The following is a 23,343-nucleotide window of genomic DNA, read 5'->3' on the forward strand; positions in this document are numbered from 1 at the left end:
TGATCTGCAATTGTGTAATCATACAATAATGGCTTGTTCTGTCAAATTATTTGAAATATGTTAGATTTGTTTATGTCGAGGGTCAATTGCCATTCCCTGCAACAATCGCTGATCCTCTTCAGGTCTTCCTGTGTTTTGCTACAGTTTTCTAGAGTTGCGACTTCTGTATATACAACATCATCATCTGTGGAAAGCTGTATGGAATTTCAGACATTGCCTAATAATTTATTTATATAAATTGTGAAAAGTAATGGTCTTATAACATTCCCTTGGGATACATCCGAAGTTACTTTTACGTGAAAAGACTTCTCTCTGTTGAGGGAATTACATCCTATGTTCTGCTTGCTAGAAACTCTTCAACCCAGTCACATAGTTAGTCCAGTTTTCCGTGTGCTTATATTTTCTTCAGTAGGTGACAGTGTAGAACTGTATCGAAAGTCAAACAGGGCATGTACCTGGGTGCTTGTATCTACTGCTCGCTAAGTCTCTCGGACAAGCAGAGTGAGTTGCATTACTCAAGACTGTTGTTTTTGGAACGTGTGCTGATTCCTACAAAGGCTGTTTTTGGTCTCCAGAAATATAATATGCACGCATAAAACAAGTTCCAAAATTCTTCCCTGAAAATGGGAAAGACCTGTGCTTTTTTTCCCCATCATTAGCAACTCCTCTAGAGACCTACCTTACACTGCTGCTAGAACAGCTGCAAGTTCTTTTGCATGCTCTATGTAAACTCATATTAGTATGCCATCAGCTCCAGTGGCCTTTCCTCTGTTGAGCGACTTCAGTTGCTTTTCTACACCACATCCACTTATTTTGATATCTGTTAATTTGTCATTTGTGCAAAGATTTAAAGGAGGTACTACAGTGCAATCTTCCTCAATGCCATCATGGTCACTGAGTGTCTGGACAGATGGATTTAATCCATTTACTGATTTAACATAAGATCAAAACTAATTACATTCAAGTTGGTAGATAGAATTTTATTTCTAATTAGGTGAATGTTTCACACACGGCTCTCCTAACACCAGTTTTGCCTTTTTTTGGTTTTTCTTTGTCTGTGAGGCTGTGGCTATGTTTAAATTTGCAATGAGTCACTCTTTGCTTTTGTAACAATTCTCTGACGTGGCTGTCAGACCACAATGGGTCTTTCTATCAGTGACAACTTCGCCCAGCACATCCGTATTACTGAGAGACTGTCCTGGAACCCGGGACCATGTACCAGTTGCGGGTTTCCTACCTAACAGCTTCCCCCTGCGGGTCCAGGGTAAGAATAGGCCCGAGGTATTCCTGCCTGTCGTAAGAGGCGACTAAAAGGAGTTTCAACCGTTTTGGCCTTCCATGTGATGGTCCCCCTTGGGGTTTGACCTCCATTTTTCAAAATTCTACAGAAGTACGAGCCTTTTGGGGAAGGACGCCTTACGTGGTGTACCACTGGTCCTCAGTGCACTAAGACCTTGGCACTCAGCATTGTACCGGCGTTGTACCCATACCCACTATTCCTCAAATTGGGCCTAAACGCCTGATGGGTTGTACAAGTTACGCCCATAGTGCGTCCCCATCTGCACCTACGATCATGATGGACTTTCCATGGCACCAGAAATCCAGCACGGTAGCCAGCCCGTTGTGGTGGGGTCGTCATGTACCCTCTAGGTTGTAGCCCCCTGACAACACAGGGATTGTACTGCCGATACCTGAGCTGCACCCTCCCCACGTCGGCCAAGGAGTAGATGCCCGTCTCCTTTGGGCATCAGGACTCCCGGCAACGGTCATCCTGCCAGGTGGCCCTTGCTGAGGCTGGGTGGCGCCCGTGGGGAGAGCCCCTGGTCGGAGTGGGTGGTATCAGGGCGGACGTTTCGCAGATGAAACGTCAACCCATATCACGTCACTCTGCGGCCGAGTCTTTCAAAAGAAAAGGTACTGTCTCTAGTTCTGGTTGTCCTGCCCTTTCCCCCTTGGCCACTCCCTGGGAGGAGGGACAGGCCCGCCGGCTTGGGGCGAAGTACTTCCCCCGCTATTTGGTCTGTTCTCGAACCGATGGGGGGACGTTCGCCACCTCCAAGCCCATGTTCTTTGTTCAGCACATTGAGGACATCTTCGGGGAAATCGAGGCTCTCAGTAAGATGCATTCGGGGTCCGTTCTTATAAAGACCACCTCCGCCACACAGTCGGCGGCGCTCCAGGCGTGCGACCGCCTAGAGGACATCCCAGTGTCCATTGTCCCGCATCTGACTAAATAGGACGCAGGGGGTTATTTTTCATCGGGACCTCCTGCTGCAATCTTATGAGGAGCTCAGGGCCAACCTGGAGCACCGAGGCATGCATTTTGTCCGGCGAGTCCAGCGCGGCCCCAAAGACCGTCGCATCGACACCGGGGCCTTTATCCTCGCCTTCGAGGGGGACGTTCTCCCGGAGAAGGTAAAGGTGATGTGCTACCGGTGCGACGTGCGACCTTACGTCCCGCCTCCTATGCGCTGTTTTCGGTGTTTGCACTTTGGGCATATGTCATCATGGTGTGAGGCTGAGCCCCTTTGTGGCGATTGTGGACGTCCTCTTCGTGAGGAACATACATGCTCCCCACCACCTCGGTGCGTTAATTGTCCTGGCATCCACTCGCCTAGATCCTCAGACTGCCCCGCATATCAGAAGGAGAAGAAGATACAAGAACTCAAAACTTTGGATCGTCTCTCTTATTCTGAGGCCAGGAAGAACTATGACCGCCTCCATCCCGTGCCGTTGACCACTTCGTTTGCCTCAGTTGTGTCCACTCCTTCCGCGGTATCCTCACCCCTATCCTGTCCCCCCTCCGCCTCCTCCCCCCATTCGGGGTCTCTGCCTCCGCCTCCCAAATCCCTCCCTTTCAAATCCTCCTCCCCCATGGCCCCGCCCCCTCTGCCCCAGGGGCCACCCTTCCTCCTCCTCCTCCTCCTCCTCCTCCTCCTCCTCCTCCTCCCCCCCCCCCCCCCCCTGCCGCCTGAGAAGCAATCCTCTTTTCAGGCGTCCATCGGGGAAACGTTCCGGACCCCAGCTTCCGAGGTCTGGCATTCCAAAATGGACCCCACGCGTGAGGACCTTCTTCCGGTCCAGCCCACCATCCCTGTGCCTCCTCGGACTTCCAAGAAGGCCTCCAAGAAGAAGTCTCTACCCCCCTCTCCACCCCGGCGCGTTTCGTCTGACACTCCATCCGTGAGTCGCTGCTCCCGGCCATCCTCAGTTTCGCCGGGACGCTCTGCTGCCAGGCGCTCAGCTGGCCTCTCGTCGGCAAATGATGCTGCCCCTCCTACACAACCAGGGACAGCGGCCGCAGCTGGCGATGACTCGATGGAACAGGATCCGCCTCCCGCCGGTTGTAGCGTTGTTCCCTCGAAACCTGGCCCTCCGCGGCCGTCGAGGTGACCAGCTCTTCCCCCATCTCGTTCCCCCTCTTTTTTGACTAGCGATGGCCTTGTTACATTGGAACATAAGAGGTATTCGATCTAATCGTTAGGAATTACAACTGCTCCTCCACCTGCACTGTCCGCTCGTCCTTGGTCTCCAGGAAACCAAGTTGCGCCCGACTGACCGTATTGCCTTTACCCACTATACCTCGGAGCGGTATGACCTCACCCCTGTGGACGGTATCCCAGCTCATGGTGGGGTCATGTTACTCGTTCGGGACGATGTCTATTACCATCCCATCTCATTGACCACCCCACTCCAAGCAATAGCTGTCCGTATTACTCTTTCTGCTTTTACTTTTTCAGTTTGTACCATCTACACTCCATCGTCATCCGCTGTTAGTCGGGCTGACATGATGCACCTGATTGTTCAGATTCCCCCGCCGTTTTTATTGTTTGGCGACTTCAATGCCCATCATCCCCTTTGGGGCTCTCCTGCATCCTGTCAAAGAGTCTCACTCTTGGCGGATGTCTTCAACCATCTCAATCTTGTCTGCCTCAATACTGGCGCCCCGACTTTCCTCTCGGACTCTACTCATACCTACTCCCACTTGGACCTCTCGATCTGTTCTACCACTCTTCCCCGTCGGTTCGAGTGGTATGTCCTTTCTGACACCTATTCGAGCGACCACTTCCCCTGTGTCGTTCGTCTCCTGCACCACACCCCATCCCCACGTCCTTCGAGCTGGAACATACCGAAAGCTGACTGGGGACTTTACTCCTCCCTGGCGACCTTTCCGGACCACGATTTTCTGTTGTGACAGTCAGGTCGAGTACCTCACGGCTGTTATCATCAATGCTGCCGAACGTTCCATTCCTCGTACTACCTCTTCTTCACGTCGCGTTTCCGTCCCCTGGTGGAACGAGGCTTGTAGGGACGCTATCCGTGCTCGACGACGTGCTTTACGCACCTTTCGCCGCCATCCTACGTTGGCGAATTGTATTGGATACAAACGACTCCGAGCGCAATGCCGTAGAGTCATCAAAGACAGCAAAAAAGCTTGTTGGGCCTCTTTCACCAGCTCCTTTAACAGTTTTACTCCCTCTTCTGTCGTTTGGGGTGGCCTGCGCCGGCTGTCGGGCATTAAGGCCCACTCCTCGGTACCTGGCCTGACCTCAGGTAATGAGGTCCTTGTTGATCCTGTGGCTGTCTCCAACGCCTTCGGGCGGTTTTTCGCGGAGGTTTCAAGCTCCGCCCATTACCACCCTGCCTTCCTTCCCAGGAAAGAGGCAGAAGAGGCTCGGCGACCTTCCTTCCACTCGCTGAATCTGGAAACTTATAATGCCCCCTTTACTATGCGGGAACTCGAACGTGCGCTTGCACTATCCCGGTCCTCTGCTCTGGGGCCAGATGCCATTCACATTCAGATGCTGGCACATCTTTCTCCGGCGGGCAAAAGCTTCCTTCTTCGTACCTACAATCGTGTCTGGACCGAAGGTCAGGTCCCCGTGCGTTGGCGTGACGCCGTCGTTGTTCCTATACCCAAACCCGGGACGGATAGACACCTTCCTTCTAGTTACCGCCTCATTTCTCTTACAAGCTGTGTCTGTAAGGTGATGGAGCGCATGGTTCATGCTCGGTTAGTTTGGATTCTTGAATCTCGACGGCTACTTACCAATGTCCAATGCGGCTTTCGTCGCCGCCGCTCCGCTGTTGACCACCATGTGTCATTGTCGACATTCATCATGAACAACTTTTTGCGAAGGCGCCAAACGGTAGCCGTGTTCTTCGATTTGGAGAAGGCTTATGATACCTGTTGGAGAGGAGGTATCCTCCGCACTATGCACAGGTGGGGCCTACGTGGTCGCCTGACCCTTTTTATTGATTCCTTTTTAACGGATCGAAAGTTTAGGGTACGTGTGGGTTCCGTATTGTCCGACGTCTTCCTCCAGAAGAACGGAGTGCCTCAGGGCTCCGTCTTGAGCGTAGCCCTTTTTGCCATCGCGATCAATCCAATTATGGATAGCATTCCACCTAATGTCTCAGGCTCTCTCTTTGTCGATGACTTCGCGATCTACTGCAGTGCCCAGAGAACATGCCTCCTGGAGCGCTGCCTTCAGCGTTGTCTTGACAACCTATACTCATGGAGCGTGGCAAATGGCTTCCGGTTCTCTGAAGAGAAGACGGTTTGTATCAACTTTTGGCGATATAAAGCGTTCCTTCCGCCATCCTTACATCTCCGTCCCGTTGTTCTCCCATTCATGGAAACAACTAAGTTTCTAGGGCTCACTTTGGACAGGAAACTGTGTTGGTCTCCACATGTCTCTTATTTGGCAGCCCGTTGTACACGTTCCCTTAATGTCCTCAGAGTTCTTAGTGGTTCATCTTGGGGAGCGGATCGCACTGTCCTGCTTCGCTTGTATCGGTCCATAGTCCGATCAAAGCTGGATTATGGGAGCTTCATCTACTCGTCTGCTCGGCCATCCCTCTTACGCCGTCTCAACTCCATCCACCATCGGGGGTTACGTCTTGCGACCGGAGCCTCTACACTAGTCCTGTCTAGAGTCTTTATGCTGAAGCTGCCGAATTACCATGGACCTACCGGCGCGACGTACTGCTGTGTCGGTATGCCTGCCGGCTGTTGTCTATGCCCGATCACCCCTCTTACCAATCCTTCTTCGCCGATTCTCTTGACCATCAGTACGGGTTGTATGTGTCTGCCCTGCTGCCCCCCGGAGTCCCCTTCCGTCGCCTGCTTCGACAATTGGATTTTGCCCTCCCTACCACCTTCAGAGAGGGTGAGAGCCCGACACCACCTTGGCTCCAGGCTCCGGTTCATATTTATCTCGACCTCAGCTCACTCTCGAAGGAGGGTACTCCGGCTGCAGTGTATTGCTCACGGTTTGTCGAACTTCGTGCTCGACTTGCCGGTCACACCTTTATTTACACCGATGGCTCCAAAACTGACGATGGTGTCGGCTGTGCCTTTGTCGTCGGGGCCGCCATCTTTAAATACCGGCTCCTCGACCAATGTTCCAGCTTTACGGCCGAGCTTTTTGCTCTCCATCAGGCCGTTCAGTATGCCCGCCGCCACCGCCATTCATCGTATGTACTCTGCTCTGACTCACTCAGTGCTCTTCAGAGCCTTGGAGCTCCCTATCCGGTCCATCCCTTGGTTCAACGGATACAGCAGTCCCTCCATTCTTTCGCTGATAATGGTTCTCCTGTCAGCTTTCTGTGGGTTCCCGGACGTGTAGGAGTGCCTGGGAATGAGGCTGCAGATGCTGCAGCCAAGGCTGCAGACCTCCTCCCTCGGCCAGCCTCCCATTGTGTCCCGTCATCTGACGTTCGTGGGGATGTTTGTAAGAGGCTTGTGTCTTTGTGGTGGGATGCTTGGTCATCCCTCCAAGGAAACAAGCTCCAGGCAGTAAAACTGCTCCCAACTGCTTGGACAACCTCCTCCCGACCATCTCGGCGAGAGGAGGTCCTTCTGACCAGGTTGCGGATTGGGCATTGCTGGTTTAGCCACCGCTACCTGCTCTCCGGTGACCCAGCCCCGCAGTGCCCTTGTGGTCAGGCATTAACAGTGCGCCATGTTTTATTGTCGTGTCCCCGCTTTAGTCAATCTCGTGTTGTCCTGTCCCTGCCATCTACTTTACCGGATATTTTAGCTGATGACGCTCGAGCAGCTGCTCGTGTTCTGCGTTTTATAACTATGACTGGCTTGTCCAAAGACATCTAACCTTTTTACTTATTTTATCTGCATCTTTGTCAGGTCTTTCTGGTGTTTCCCCCTCCCCTTGAGTTTTACTAGATTCCATGTGCTCTAACAACAGTGACTGGGCGCTAATGACCTCAGTAGTTGAGCGCCCTTAAACCCCACCAAAAAAAAAAAATATCTAACAGCTTCCAAGGGCAACAAAAATTTGATTTTAAGTAATTCACTTAATTATTGATTGAATTTAAAAATCCAAAATGCTGTCGTGATCTACTCATTAAGAGGTACAGTCTTGTGTTAAAAGTTTAACACTATAAGACAGGGGTTATGGAACTAAATGTTTATCTTGAGGCAGCATGCATTTACATCTACATGGATACACTGGAAGTCTCACTTTAAGTGTGTGACAGAGGGTTCATCAAATCACCTTCACAATAATTATTTATAATTCCACTCTCAAACAAAGTGCGGAAAAACGAACACCTATATCTTTCCGTGTGAGCTCCATTTCTTTATATTCCTATTCACAGCTGTATTCAGTGATTCTGTAATTCCTTTGTGACCACTGATTCTCTGTTCTGTGATAACTAAATGAAAAAGTTTGGGTCTATTTGTCGCTCACAGGCCTAAGAGTTGGCTCTCTTATGCAACCCGTCTGGTTGTGTTGTGGTGATTGTAACTCACAAGGACTGCTCTGCTTTCTTCATGTTTAGTTTTAGTCTACAGTGTGACTCTTCTATAGTACATGTAAATGCGTAAGTTTAATGAAGTAGCACATAATTGGGCTGAATTGTGCTATTGTGATTTTGTGTTTTATTTTTAATTTTTTTTGTTGCTAACTTGATGTCAGTTAGGTTTTTAACTGCAGATCTAGTCTGTTCAAGTATGCTTCTCAGTTATTGGTATATTATCTCACGGAAACCAATCTGTTTAGCAGTACTGTATAGTATATAGTTTAAAAATTGTATCATGGTGTTAATTGAATTTTTTGTACACGAAGGATTTGATGGACCAAAATATATTTTCTTCTTACATATAGAAACTGAAGCTCAGTGCCTGTACATCAATTCATTCTGAAATGAACTTGGGAAAATCGTTTTTGATGCTTAGAAAGTTCCCAAGTGCTGCTGGTTATGAAACATTAGTAATTTGTTAACATAGTATTGGTAGTTGAGCACATAGCATAAAAATTGATAATCACAAAGTTGCCATTTTGAATTTCGCTAGTAGTAAAATGCTTTTTTCATTCTTTTTACTTTTACTTAAATTCCATACTTATTAACAAATAGAAATAGTAAATAACAAACATTGAATCACATTTTTTAATAAAAATAACATATTTTAATTTTTAACTAGCTGAGAAAACCGACGAACCCGGTTACTTATTTGTAGCTGCGCCAGAGACTTCGTACACATGGAATTTATTTTAGACTTATAAAGCTTCCTTGTATACAATATTCGAAGTAGTGTGCTGGGGGGACATGAATGAAAGGCTTGTTTAATTTCCTACTGTGAGAGAGAGTCATGTAGAGTTGGTTGTGTGAAAAGCAACCGGCACTGAGGTCCAAGCCCACAACACTCAAGGTACGGCCTTGTACTTTGTTTATGGTCATGGTGTAACATAACTCATCAGGAATTGTACACACATAAAGTGAAGTGCTAAATTGTTAAGAATTAGTTGGATTAGGAGGATAAAAACTCGGTCACCTATGCCATTTCCTGTCAAAATTTCTGTTTTGTGATGTTATGTTGGAGAGTAATAACTTTAAGCCTCTGTGAATGAACAGTTCTTGAGAGTGAAATAATACATGATGCTCTCAATCAGAGTTATATGTTACACCTTGCTTTGAAGGAGTTTCCAAAGAACGAGTTAAAGTCTGACGTTGTCGAGTAGCAGCAAATTGCTCCACACGATTTTCGTAGGAAACACCCCCTTCCCTTGCTTTATAAGCATTTTTATTCATAAACGAACTGAAATCAAAGTGTAATGAGTTGGCACCCCAATCACAAAGTAAACTCTATAAATTCATGTTTCCTAACAAAGAATATAAATAAAAGCTGTCAAAAGAAATGTTGTTAAGTTTAAGTTTTTAATACACGAAGCAAAATCTATAACTACACATATCCTAGTCAAGTATATCCAATGCTTGTTTGTAATTGGAAGGATAACATTGTGGCACTTAATACTGTCACGGACATAAACTTCAGAAAAGACATCTCTCACTGAGTTAAAATAAAAAAAACTAACAGCACCACAATTGATTCTTAGGTGTACTATGAAACTAGCAGCACCATCTATTGGTTCTTTGGTGTACTACACCATGATGATCATGTCACTGAGGTAGACATCTGAACTATTGAGCTGAGCATATGGTTTTAAATGAAATGTAAAATTATGATATCTTTTTTCTATGATCAGATTTTGAAGAAATAAAGTCTATTTGTTGCACTAAGCTACACTTACATTACCTGTGAAAACCTCATGAAAATTTATGTAGTAGTTTTGGAAATTAGCATAATCAGACAGACATGACAGTTTTAAGATAAAATTTTAAATCAGGATATCTCTCTCTGTGATTTAGTTTAGGTGATAAAACCAGTACATTGCCCCAAGCCATGACCAAGTTACCTGAGAAAATCCCATAAAAATTCGTTAAGTAGTTTTGGAGATTAGTGTGGTCAGGCAGGCAGCCATGATGGTTTTACAGTTTTATTAATAGTGTAGATTACTGACAACTGCGTGACAATGTCAGTATTTAGAATAAATTAAAATTTGGTGCCAAACTGCAGGATGCCAAACAGAAGACAAAGAGGCTTTTCTGTTTCTGGAAACTGAGCAGTATTATTGATGTATGTAATATTTTCTCATTTAACAAGACGATATTTTGCATGTCTGGGTCAAATTTTTATTTATTTCCACTTGACCAGTAGGTAAAAGTAACAAGGTGTTATTTTTATTTAAAATTATGATTCAGAATTTGTTAATTAACATTTCTATTTGTTAATAAATATTGAATTTGAATAAAAAGGGAGAAATTTGCTACTAGTGAGACTTGAACCAGCTACTTAAAATTGCCAAGCCTTGATGCTACACACTCAGCTACTGATAATTCTCTTAATTTGTCTTAAATGTTTTGTACTTAACAGCACTCGGAAATGTCCTTTGAATCCCAAAATAAAATCGAACATTGCCAGTCCCTAAGATGCCCTTGTCAGAAAAGCTGATTTTTAAGCATAAGAGCTATTAGTCTAAAAACATTTCCAGCAATACATCTTATTTTATATTTTCATAGTTTTGCCAAATTGTTTCATGTGAATGTTGAGATAGAACCCCCGGGCAGGAGGTGTCTGACATTTTTTCCATTGTTACCATTTTTGTTGTTATTTTTCATCATTATTTTCATATTGGACTTACACAATTAAAAATTTCATTACTGAATTTTCTCATGTTGAGAAATGAGAAGGAGGTATCATTATGTCTTGGAACCTCATGTCAAGTTGTCATGTTAGTGAATAAAATGTAGCATGTTCTACGAAGGTTTGTCAGAAATAAAACATTTAAGTCAAAAGGCACCTCATTTACATGGCCTTGTCGGTATATGTATCACTCACGGATGATTGTTAAGCCTTAGAAATCAGTTTATACAGTAAAATGTACTTAGCACATCTTTTCATGTTGGCTTACATGTTCCACTTCATTGGTGATCAAATTCAATGAATGTTTTATTTCTGACAAACTTGTGCTACATTTTACCCGTTAGTATGACAACTTTGAATGAGGTACCAACTCATAATGGACAGTTTTGTAACAAATACATTTTGGAGACCAGAAGATGACAGCAAATTCTGCTAAACCAGTTGCCAAAAATAAAGAAGTGTTTATGTGCTCTTGGCTACAGAACGTTTTTTACAAGTTTTGTTATTATTATGATATTTTGAATTATTTCAGTAATTGTGTCATTGAAACAGGAATACAAAAGAATAAATAATAATAATAATAATAATAATAATAAACCCCGTGGAGGCCCGGGAAAAGAATCGGCCTCCGGTATGTTCTGCCAGTCGTAAAAGGCGACGAAAAGAACAAACCACTAATAGGGCTAACCCCCCTTTTAGTGTGATTAGTTGGTTCAGGACAGAACTAAAGAAGCCTCGGACAAGTGCCCTCATGGTCGGGGACGACGCTTGAACCCTATGCCCGCCCACAATGGTAACGACACTGCTAGCCAACTGGAAAATGATTTAAATCCAAATAGAGGTGTTTTGCAGGATATGCTTCCTGCAACCACCCTAGAAGGAAAACAAAGACAGAGGATGAGATGGTCAGATGAAGTTAATCAACACCTCATGTTCTGTTATTACCAAGCAACAAACCTAGGAACCAACACAACTGGATACAGATCACAAGTATACACAACATTTATTACCAGATACCCAGAATTAAAATTTTTAACAGAACAACGATTAGCTGATCAGATCCGTGTAATAATAAAAAATAACAGGATACCCCAGTCAGAATTAGAAAACATCAAACAACAAGTACAACAAATACTGGAACAAAATAATGTGCAATCAGAAGAAGAAAATACAGTAATGGACTCAAACATCCCAGAGCAAACAAACAAAGAACAACATGCACCAATTAAACAATCAGAGGAAAACGAAATCTTAAGACAGCCACCAGAACAAGCACAAATAGAACACGAAGTGACACAGATGTTAGATATACAAGAAAAATTTCAGCTAACATATATAGAATACAAAGACACAAATACAGACATTAGACCATTCTTGCGTAGACCACCAAATAACCCACAAGTCGAAACAACAATAAAAACTATCAACACAATCATACACAACAAAATAAATGAAAACACAACTATGGAAGAGTTACAACTACTGGTTTATATAGGAGCACTCACTACACTAAATATACACACTAGGCAGAGATCAGAACCAACCAACACACAGAAGAAACCCACAAAACCAGCATGGCAACACAGGCTACAGATCAAAATAGAAAAACTGAGAAAAGACATCGGACAGCTAACACAATTTATAAGAAATGAAATCTCGGAAAAAAAACGAAAAAAGTTAGGTAAAATCTCACAACAAGAAGCGACAGACCAATTAGACGAAAAGAAGCAGAAATTACAAGCATTAGCCAAACGACTCAGAAGATACAAAAAAAGTGAAAATAGAAGGAAACAAAACCAAACATTCAACACAAACCAAAAGAAATTTTACCAGACAATAGATAACACACACATTAAAATAAACAATCCACCAAACATAACAGACATGGAACACTTCTGGAGCAACATATGGTCAAACCCGGTACAACATAACAGGCATGCACGGTGGATACAAGCAGAAACAGACACATACAAGATGATACCACAAATGCCTGAAGTGATAATTTTGCAACATGAAGTCACCCAAGCAATTAATTTTACTCACAATTGGAAAGCCCCTGGAAATGATAAAATAGCAAATTTCTGGTTAAAGAAGTTCACCTCAACACATTCACATCTAACTAAATTATTTAACAGTTACATTGCAGACCCATACATATTCCCTGATACACTTACACACGGAATAACATATCTGAAACCTAAAGATCAAACAGACACAGCGAACCCAGCTAAATATTGCCCCATAACATGCCTACCAACAATATACAAAATATTAACTTCAGTCATTAAACAGAAATTAATGACACATACAACACAGAACAAAATTATAAATGAAGAACAAAAAGGCTGTTGCAAAGGAGCACGAGGATGTAAAGAGCAACTGATAATAGATGCAGAGGTGACATATCAAGCTAAAACTAAACAAAGGTCGCTACACTACGCATACATTGATTACCAAAAAGCTTTTGATAGTGTACCCCACTCATGGTTACTACAAATATTGGAAATATACAAAGTAGATCCTAAATTGATACAGTTCCTAAACATAGTAATGAAAAATTGGAAAGCCACACTTAATATCCAAACAAATTCAAATAATATCACATCACAGCCAATACAGATTAAGCGTGGAATATACCAAGGAGACTCATTAAGTCCTTTCTGGTTCTGCCTTGCTCTGAACCCACTATCCAACATGCTAAATAATACAAATTATGGATACAATATTACTGGAACATACCCACACAAAATCACACATTTGCTATACATGGATGATCTAAAACTACTGGCAGCAACAAATCAACAACTCAACCAATTACTAAAGATAACAGAAGGATTCAGCAATGATATAAGTATGGCTTTTGGAACAGACAAATGTAAGAAAAATAGCATAGTCAAGGGAAAACATACTAAACAAGAAGATTACATATTGGATAACCACAGTGACTGCATAGAAGCGATGGAAAAAACGGATGCCTATAAATATCTAGGATACAGGCAAAAAATAGGAATAGATAATACAAATATCAAAGAAGAACTAAAAGAAAAATATAGACAAAGACTAAGAAAAATACTGAATACAGAATTGACAGCAAGAAACAAGACAAAAGCTATAAATACCTATGCCATACCAATATTGACCTACTCATTTGGAGTAGTGAAATGGAGTAACACAGACCTAGAAGCACTCAATACACTTACACGATCACAATGCCACAAATATAGAATACATCACATACATTCAGCAACAGAAAGATTCACATTAAGCAGAAAGGAAGGAGGAAGGGGATTTATCGACATAAAAAACCTACATTATGGACAGGTAGACAATTTAAGAAAATTCTTTCTAGAACGAGCAGAAACTAGCAAAATACACAAGGCAATCACTCATATAAATACATCGGCTACACCACTGCAATTTCGTAACCACTTCTACAACCCTTTAGATCACATAACATCAACAGACATGAAGAAAGTAAATTGGAAAAAGAAAACACTACATGGCAAGCACCCGTATCATCTAACACAGCCACACATCGATCAAGACGCATCCAACACATGGCTAAGAAAAGGCAATATATACAGTGAGACAGAAGGATTCATGATTGCAATACAGGATCAAACAATAAACACCAGGTATTACAGAAAGCATATTATTAAAGATCCCAATACCACAACGGATAAATGCAGACTTTGTAAACAACAAATAGAAACAGTAGATCACATCACAAGCGGATGTACAATACTAGCAAATACAGAATACCCCAGAAGACATGACAATGTCGCAAAAATAATACATCAACAGCTTGCCTTACAACATAAACTTTTAAAACAACACGTTCCTACATACAAGTATACACCACAAAATGTACTGGAGAATGATGAATACAAATTATACTGGAACAGAACCATTATAACAGATAAAACAACGCCACATAACAAACCTGACATCATACTCACCAATAAAAAGAAGAAATTAACACAACTAATCGAAATATCTATACCCAATACAACAAATATACAAAAGAAAACAGGAGAAAAAATTGAAAAATACATCCAACTGGCTGAGGAAGTCAAATACATGTGGCATCAGGATAAAGTTGACATCATACCAATTATACTATCAACTACAGGAGTCATACCACACAATATCCACCAGTACATCAATGCAATACAGCTACATCCAAACATATATATACAGCTACAGAAATCCGTAATTATTGATACATGTTCAATTACCCGAAAGTTCCTAAATGCAATATAACACATACCGTACAGTTAAAAGGAAGTGACGCTTGATCAAGGTCCGTGTCACTCCATTTTTAACCGGACTTAACGTCTGAGAAAGTGAAGGAAATAATAATAATAATAATAATAATAATAATAATAGGAAGAATAAGAATAATAATAGGAATAATAATAATAATAATAACAATAACAACAGCAAATTGAATCCTGTTCCACATTTCTTAGGGACTGAAGTACCTGCACTGTCTCCGGAACCTGCAGAAGCTGGACCTGTCGCTCTCACAACTTTTGAAGTCTCTGGGAACACTCTCGCAGTGTGTCCAGCTGCGGAAGTTGAGCCTGGAGAGCTGCACACGTGTCCATTCGAGAGAAATAGCGGATGCGGTGCCGCACATCCACGAGCTGCGAGTACTTGACCTCAGCCAGTGCGGGGCGTCACTGCTCCGTCTGCGGGAGCTGCCACAGCAATTGCCCTTCCTCCGTACACTTGTCCTTTATGGTGCTGACATAAATGTTGAACAGCTGCAAGCTATGAGGCACTGCGCACCACACATTAATGTTGTGATATAAAAATCTGAATTGGGCAGTCCGATCGTATACTGAGTGAAAAATGGGGACCTGTTGTGTAAAAATTTAATCGTTGTGATGCAGATTATGTTTCTTACAAGGTGTAAGATACTAGTCACAGAAAGTGTATAAAAGCTGTTATGTAATACTCATATTCAGTATTAATGTGCTTAAAGTATCTGCAAATCTTGTCCACCTTAGAAAGGGCATATTCGAGCTAAAGCAAATTGTAAGGTCTTACCACAATAGCATAGAAAACCACCAACTTCTACCACATGTTAGCCTTTTTAAATAATTTCTCTACATTTTTTCGATTGCCAGAAGCCACAATATATTAATCGTACAACAACAGTTGTTAAACAATTGAGAGTTGATAATGTATTGTACCTGATGCTTGATTTTCACAGCGATTGTAATTTAAAAGTAACTGTCATGTAATTTTATATATTTCTTTCCTTTTATTTATTATATATACAAGTCTCATCCATTTTGTTCTTTCCCTTTAAATTAATGCTCTTTGTAAAATTACTGACAGGAACAAAGTGAAGGATTTACCATGAGTTTGTTGACCAAACTGCCTTCACTCTCACATAAAGGAAAATTGCAGAAAATCTTAATTCATAAATTTGACTTCATGTAAATGTATACCTCAAAGGATGCCTATGGTATCTTATACGCATTCAGGAAAAAAAAAGAAGAAGACATCATTGTGAAAGTGCTATTGACAAATACACCTCTTAAATGTATTATTTGATAGGTTCTGCACATTTACATTTCATTTCTTTATGCAAAGAATACCCCCAAATGATATTTTCAGTTTCAGAAAGTAATTGTTATTGTTTAAGGTAACTATGCAAGGTGAAAAAGCCACCAGTAAAATGGGGAAGCCAGACAGGTTTATTTCCAGCGCATTGCAAATGTTCAGGTACCACACCATAAGTCTCACATTATCCCAAATACTTACAAGCATTGGTCAATCAGTACAATAGCCACAGAGGTGCATGTTTGAGATGCAACTAGCGTTCTTGCAAATATTGACACAAACACATTACCCTTTATAGAAACTTATTTCGTAATTTGCACCAGAGCGTGAATTTTTTTCCTTTGCGTGTATCACATTGCTTCAAGAAGTACCAGAATGAAAATGTAATATGTAAATAAAATGAAACTTCTGAAGTAATTGAAAGCTAGTAAGTTTTGCCCCAGATTTTTGAAATAATAGCTGAGTTAACATTGTCAATTTTTACAATACATTGACATTTTCTCTGTCAGCCTTTGGCAGGTCTTTTGAGACCAGTTCTCAGTTGCTTGTTGTCTAGTTTTCTACCAATATTCAAATGTTGTCTTCAGCCCTAGATATCTCAGTATTCTATAAGGAACAGTCAAGTGTAAACGAGACAGATAGAAAAAAGTAAATAAACTGTTTATTATTTCAAAAGTAATCATCATAGCTGTTAATACATTTATCACACTTTGAGACAGAACAATCAGTACATTAATTGTAAAATATTTGCAGTTGCCAACAGAACCATAATTGTCCCCAGGTATGGACCTCTTCATCAGAAGCAAATTGACGGCTGTGTATGTCTTGCCCCAGGCTCTAAAAATATGGAAATCACAAGGGGAGAGATTGGGACTGTATGGAAGATGTGTAAGGGCTTCCCAGTGATTTGAAATACCCTTGGTAACATGTGGTTCCATATTTCTGAAACCCTGAAGAAAGACACCCATGGCTGTTGATTTGCTTTGAATAATGAGGTGCACACCTGGATACCATCATGGTTTTGTAGGCAGCTGCAAACATTTGTCCATGAACACATTGGCTACCTTGTCTCACAGTGTGATAAATGTATTAACAGTTATGGAACTTACTTTTGAAATAATAACCAGTTTATTTACTTTTTTCAGTTTTCTCACTTTCATTTTATTGACCCATGTCATATCTTAACATGTAGCATATTTTGAGACATTGAAATGAATAAATTGAAATGTTGACCACAAAAGATATAACTGTCTGATACAAACATTCAGCAAAGCAAAAAGATTTTAAAAAGTTTGATTTTTTTTTTCTTTTTCATTTCCTTCAGAACAGAAAAGTAACTAACCAACAAGATTCCATTCTTTTTATGTGTCTGTTGATCACTCAACACTTTTACTATTCGGTGAATTGTCTCCTAAATTATTTACTCTCTTAAAACTACAAAACTAGGAGGTTAACTGATTAAAGTATGAGGGTGCTAAGCTTGTTCACCTTATAAGGCAAGTCAGTTACACTGTTAACTTGTAATAGTGTTACATTATCAGTTACCGTTGTTACTCACTCAAACTGTCTACGTTTAACATTATACACACACCAAAAAAAAGTTTTGTGTCACCTCGGTTCTGAGAGTTCCAGAACGTGTACAGAAAGTTGAATAGGGATCAACATAAACATCATTTCCGCCCTTTTTATTGCTCATGAAAACCACATATTGCATCTTGTACCACCATACAGTGAGACCCTCAGAGGTCGTGTCCAGATTGCTGTTCACACTGGTACCTCTAATACCCAGTGTCACGTCCTCTCGCATTGATGCATGCCTGTATTCATTGTGGCAGACTATCCACAAGTTCATCAAGGTGCTGGTGGTCCAGATTGTCCCACACCTCAACAGCGATTCGGGCTAGATCCCTCAGAGTAATTGGTGGGTCACGTCGTCCATAAACAGCTCTTTTCAATCTATGCCAGGCATGTTTGATAGGGTTCATGTCTGGAGAATGTACTGGCCACTCTAGTCAAGCGATATTGTTATCCTGAAGGAAGTCATTCACAAGATGTCCGTGATGGGGGCACGAATTGTCATCCATGAAGACGAATGCCTCGCCTATATGCTGCCAATAAGGTTGCACTATCTGTTGGAGGACGGCATTCACATATTTTACAGCTGTTACGGTGCCTTCCATGACCACCAGCAGCATACGTCGGCTCCACATAATGCACCCCAAAATAGCAGGGAACCTCCACCTTCCTGCACTCGCTGTACAGTGTGTCTAAGGCGTTCAGCCTGACCGGGTTGCCTCCAAACACGTCTATGACAGTTGTCTGGTTGAAGGCATATGCAACACTCATAGGTGAAGAGAATGTGATGCCAATCCTGAACGGTCCATTCAGCATGTTATTGGGCCCATCTTTGCCGCACTACACGGTGTCGTGGTTGCAAAGATGGACCTCGCCATGGACGTCAGGAGTGAAGTTGCGCATCATGCAGCCTATTGCGCACAGTGTGAGTCATAACATGACGTCCTGTGGCTGCACGAAAAGCATTATTCAACATGGTGGCATTGCTGTCGGGGTTCCTCTGAGCCATAATTGGTGGGTTTTGGTCATCCCCTGCAGTAGTAGCCCTTGGGTGGCCTGAGCAAGGCATGTCATCTACAGTTCCTCTCTCTGTATCTCCTCCATGTCCGAACAACATCGCTTTGGTTCACTCCAAGACGACTGGACACTTCTACATCTACATCTACATGATTACTCTGCAATTCACATTTAAGTGCTTGGCAGAGGATTCATCGAACCACAATCATACTATCTCTCTACCATTCCACTCCCGAACAGCGCGCGGGAAAAATGAACACCTAAACCTTTTTGTTCGAGCTCTGATTTCTCTTATTTTATTTTGATGATCGTCGGTAACAGTACCATCGGCACTGCGCAGCGAAGGTATTGACTGCGTCTTGCCACTTGTGTACTTTACATACGACCAGAATTTCTTCGGATTTTCTACCAAATTGCGAGACAATGTTTTGTTGTGGAACCTAGTAAATGCATCTCGCATTGAAGTCCGTGCCAAATTTCGCGCGTCTGTAAATTTTAGCCAATCTTCGGGATTTCGCGTTCTTCTGGACTTCGCATGCTTTTTCAGTTGCCTCTGCAACAGCCTTCGGACCTGTTTTGTGTACCATGGGTGATCAGTTCCATCTCTTACCAATTTATGAGGTATGAATCTCTCAATTGTTGTTGGTACTATATCTTTGAATTTGAGCCACATCTCGTCTACATTTGCATAGTCAGTTTTGAAGGAATGGAGATTGTCTCTTAGGAAGGCTTCTAGTGACACTTTATCCACTTTCTTAAATAAAATTATTTTGCTTTTGTTTCTGGTGGATTTGGAAGAAACTGTATTGAGCCTAGTTACAACGACCTTGTGATCACTAATCCCTGTATCAGTCATGATGCTCTCTATTAGCTCTGGATTGTTTGTGGCTAAGAGGTCAAGTGCGTTTACACAACCATTTACAATTTGCGTGGGTTCATGGACTAACTGCTCGAAATAATTTTCGGAGAAAGCATTTAGGACAATCTTGGAAGATGTTTTCTGCCTACCACCAGTTTTGAACAAGTATTTTTGCCAACATATCGAGGGAAGGTTGAAGTCCCCACCAACTATAACCGTATGAGTGTGGTATTTTTTTTTTTTTTTTACGAGACTCAAATTTTCTCTGAACTGTTCAGCAACTATATCATCGGAGTCTGGGGGTTGATAGAAGGAGCCAATTATTAACTTAGTTCGGCTGTTAAGTACAACCTCCACCCATACCAATTTGCACGGAGTATCTACTTTGACTACACTACAAGATAAATCACTACTGACAGACACAAACACTCCACCACCAATTCTGCCTAATCTATCTTTCCTGAACACTGTCTGAGACTTCGTAAAAATTTCTGCAGAACTTATTTCAGGCTTTAGCCAGCTTTCTGTACCTATAACGATTTCAGATTCTGTGCTTTCTATTAGTGGTTGAAGCTCAGGGACTTTCCCAGCACAACTACAACAATTTACAACTACAGTTCTGACTGTTCCTTGATCCAAGCACGTCCTGTATTTGCCATACACCCTTTGAGATTGCGGCCCACCCCGTACTTTCCCGAGGCCTTCTAACCTAAAAAACGTCATTGAGAGCCATTCCTGGCACAAAGTAACGATGCGGACGTGATCGAACTGCGGTTTTGACTGTCTTGGCATGGCTGAACTACAGACAGCATGAGCCGTGTACTGCCTTCCTGGTGGGATGACTGTAATTGATTAGCTTTTGGACCCCCTGCATCTAATAGGCGCTTCTCATGCATAATTGTTTACACCTTTGGGCAGGTTTACTGACATCTCTGAACAGTCAAAAGAACTGTGTCTATAATACAATATCCACAGTCAACATCTACCTTCAGGAGTTATGGAAATCAGGGTGATGCAAAATTTTGTTTATGTGTGTATATAGTGCACTACATCACACTCTCATAAGTCTGGTTTTGTGCACCTGTTATTCACAGGTGTTTGTCTTGAAAGATGAGAACAAACTACACTAACAAATGAATGCAATACTGTGGTTCAGATACTTCAGGGGATATTAACACATTGCTGTTGCTTATGAACTGCCATATTCCTTTGCTTGATGTCTGTTGGTTGGCAAAGTGAGTGTAATTCTTTTTGTGCTGCTGTGAATATCAGGATCAAATTTGTTCTCTTTTGACACTGTTCATGATATTGAAACATTAATTTTAATTTTTGGATCTCAGTATAAGAAGCATCTCCTTTAATTTAGTGCTAAATGAGCGTTTTGCCTTCTTGGAATTCAGTTTTAGCTAGTATTTCTTGTAATGTTTCCTGGAACAATGTTTTACTTTTGTCTCAATTTCTGTGTCGTAAGTGTTTAACCTTTATTCTTTGCAAAAAAATTTCAGTGGGTAATCTGCAACTGAAAATGAAAGGGCTATGAAAATTGGAGATGTCTGTCTGTACTTTGGCCCATGGCCCAACCCTGCAGATGGAAATGCTGACGTTTTACTCCTGTTGAGGCCACTGCTGCTTCGAGGTTCATGTTACCCACCCACAGTGTGGACGGCCTAAAGTGATTGCTTTGTTGTGAATACGTTGGGCTGTGCATCCCCCCCCCCCCTTCCCCCCCCCCCCCCCCCCCACCCTGTGGTACAGGGTGAAGTCTGTCTGTACCTTGGCAAAGGAGGAGATGGCCAGATCCCCCACATTACATGGAGAAGTTGAGTCATTGGGAAAATACACAATGTATCGCTGTTGATTAAAGCCTCCTCCACTGCCCAGTCTACAGCTCTTCTGTCATGTGAACACCTGGCTGACATATCGGTGACCATTGCTCTACACAGGACTTTGAACATGGTCGTATAAATCATCCTCCACATACACCTTAACACTTCAACCAGACTAGAAGCTACATCATAATCTGGAGGGCAAGGTTCTTTTGCTGATGCGCTCAAAGATGTCCCAAGGATAACAAAACAAATACTCTTTGAAGTGAATGTCCTCACAGAAAAAGTTGGCCGTGGTGTCCAGGTATGACATGAAACCTTCATCCACTTCCAATACTTATGGTTTGGTAATATATCATCTCACTGCACAGCGGACCCAATTTGTGGTAACTGGAAATGATCATTCCACGTAGGTAGTCCTGGTGAACTAACTACCTTCATGTGTTAATTGCATAGAACACCGTCCTCTAAGTTCACAAGTTTGCCCAGTCTCCAAGAAAGGAAAGAAATTACGGCAGTATAAATCTACTGACCACTTGTGATATATTGAGGCAAGAAAAAGAAAGAAAGTGAGTGCCTATATACTCTTGATATGACAACCAATTATTTGAAAGTCAAAGTTGTCACTTCCATTAACTCAGTGTTTCCCAAGCCAGTTCTCCTGCCACCTTTCTCTCTTGTGGAATAGCTTCTTCTTCCAGCTTCTACCAGCAATGGCTCTTACTCTTTGGACCCCTCTCCCCATAAACCCACAGATCAGTGGCGTGAAGCCAGCCAATGGCTGAAGGAACTGTAGGCCATGGGTTCCAGGACTGCCTGCTCTTCATCTGCCCCATGCTCATCATGGATAGGCCCTCACAATAATTTTAGCCACCAAAGGCTGTGGAGGAGGAGGAGGAGGAGGAGGAGGAGGAGGAGGAGGAAAAGAACAAGAATTGGGGCAAGGCTACTCTGGGGATCCAGGAAGCAGCAAATCTCCATGTTGTTGGATTCTGAACCATTGATCATTGATATGGTTCCATCCTCATTGCTGACAGATAGTGACCCTGGAGCATGACCATTCTTTCTGACTTCTTCACACCTAACTTGGACACCCATAATGTGATAATTCAGTGGGAATATAATGGATGTTTTGTCGCCTGCTGGAACACAACCACCTTATTTCCTCCTCTTCTGTAATTTGCATTGCTCTACAAGAAACATACTTCACTGATGAGCATTTTGCAATGCTCCACTGGTATCGTGCATTCTGTCAGATCCGTACTGACCCTGAGGGGGCACCTGGGGGGTTTGTACATTGGTTCGTACAGATGTGGTCAATGAATGGATTCCCCTTCATACCACATTGGAAACAGTAGCGATGCCAGTGAAAACAATCTCAGTGATCATAATTTGCAATTTAGCACCAGGTAGACCATTATATTGGATTTAAAATTACTGGCTCCTACCACTCAACTCATTGAGTAGTAGGAGCCAGCCGCCAGCTAATCGTAGTTTTCTCGAGAGCCGTTTGCTCGCTGCATTGCCTGCTTTGTAGGTGCATGCAGTGCCTTGCCTAGTGTGGCTGGCTGCAAACCATTGCAGTCTTCAGTCAAACAGTAATATTCATCAGAGTTTAACTTGCCTTGAGTTGGTGACCTTAATCCAGCAACCTGGTGATTTCAATGCATACCACCCCCTGTGGAAGAGTACCTTCTACTTGATCAGCTTTTTATCGACTGTAATCTGTGTCTCAATGATGGTATTTCCACAGTGCTGTCAATGACACCCTTTCAGCTACTGATCTTATTATCTCTTTCCCCAATCTCATGACTTCGCTGCACTGATCATGGCAATTTTCATTGCCATTTCCAGATCGACCGACTTCCATGTTGAGTGCTTTTAAGAGGCAGCTGGCTGCTTTATACCTTTACTGTTACCTTCACCCCTACTCAGACACAATCACCTATGCTGCCAGTACTGCTATTCCCCTTTCTACA

General features: G+C 42.5%; 1 protein-coding gene across 2 annotated transcripts in view; it reads left to right on the top strand.

Moving 5' to 3' along the window:
* The window catches only part of LOC124544839 (F-box/LRR-repeat protein 7-like), a 62,184-nt gene extending 46,114 nt beyond the window's left edge, over positions 1–16,070 (top strand). For both annotated transcript variants that reach the window (XM_047123544.1, XM_047123543.1), the window contains exon 3: positions 14,983–16,070. In XM_047123544.1, the coding sequence (XP_046979500.1) occupies positions 14,983–15,327 (345 nt within the window). In that variant the 3' untranslated portion in view covers positions 15,328–16,070. The remainder of the gene's footprint in view (positions 1–14,982) is intronic.
* Positions 16,071–23,343: the final 7,273 nt, after the last annotated feature.

This window comes from Schistocerca americana, chromosome 8 (genome assembly GCF_021461395.2).
Source record: "Schistocerca americana isolate TAMUIC-IGC-003095 chromosome 8, iqSchAmer2.1, whole genome shotgun sequence".
NCBI lineage: Eukaryota > Metazoa > Arthropoda > Insecta > Orthoptera > Acrididae > Schistocerca > Schistocerca americana.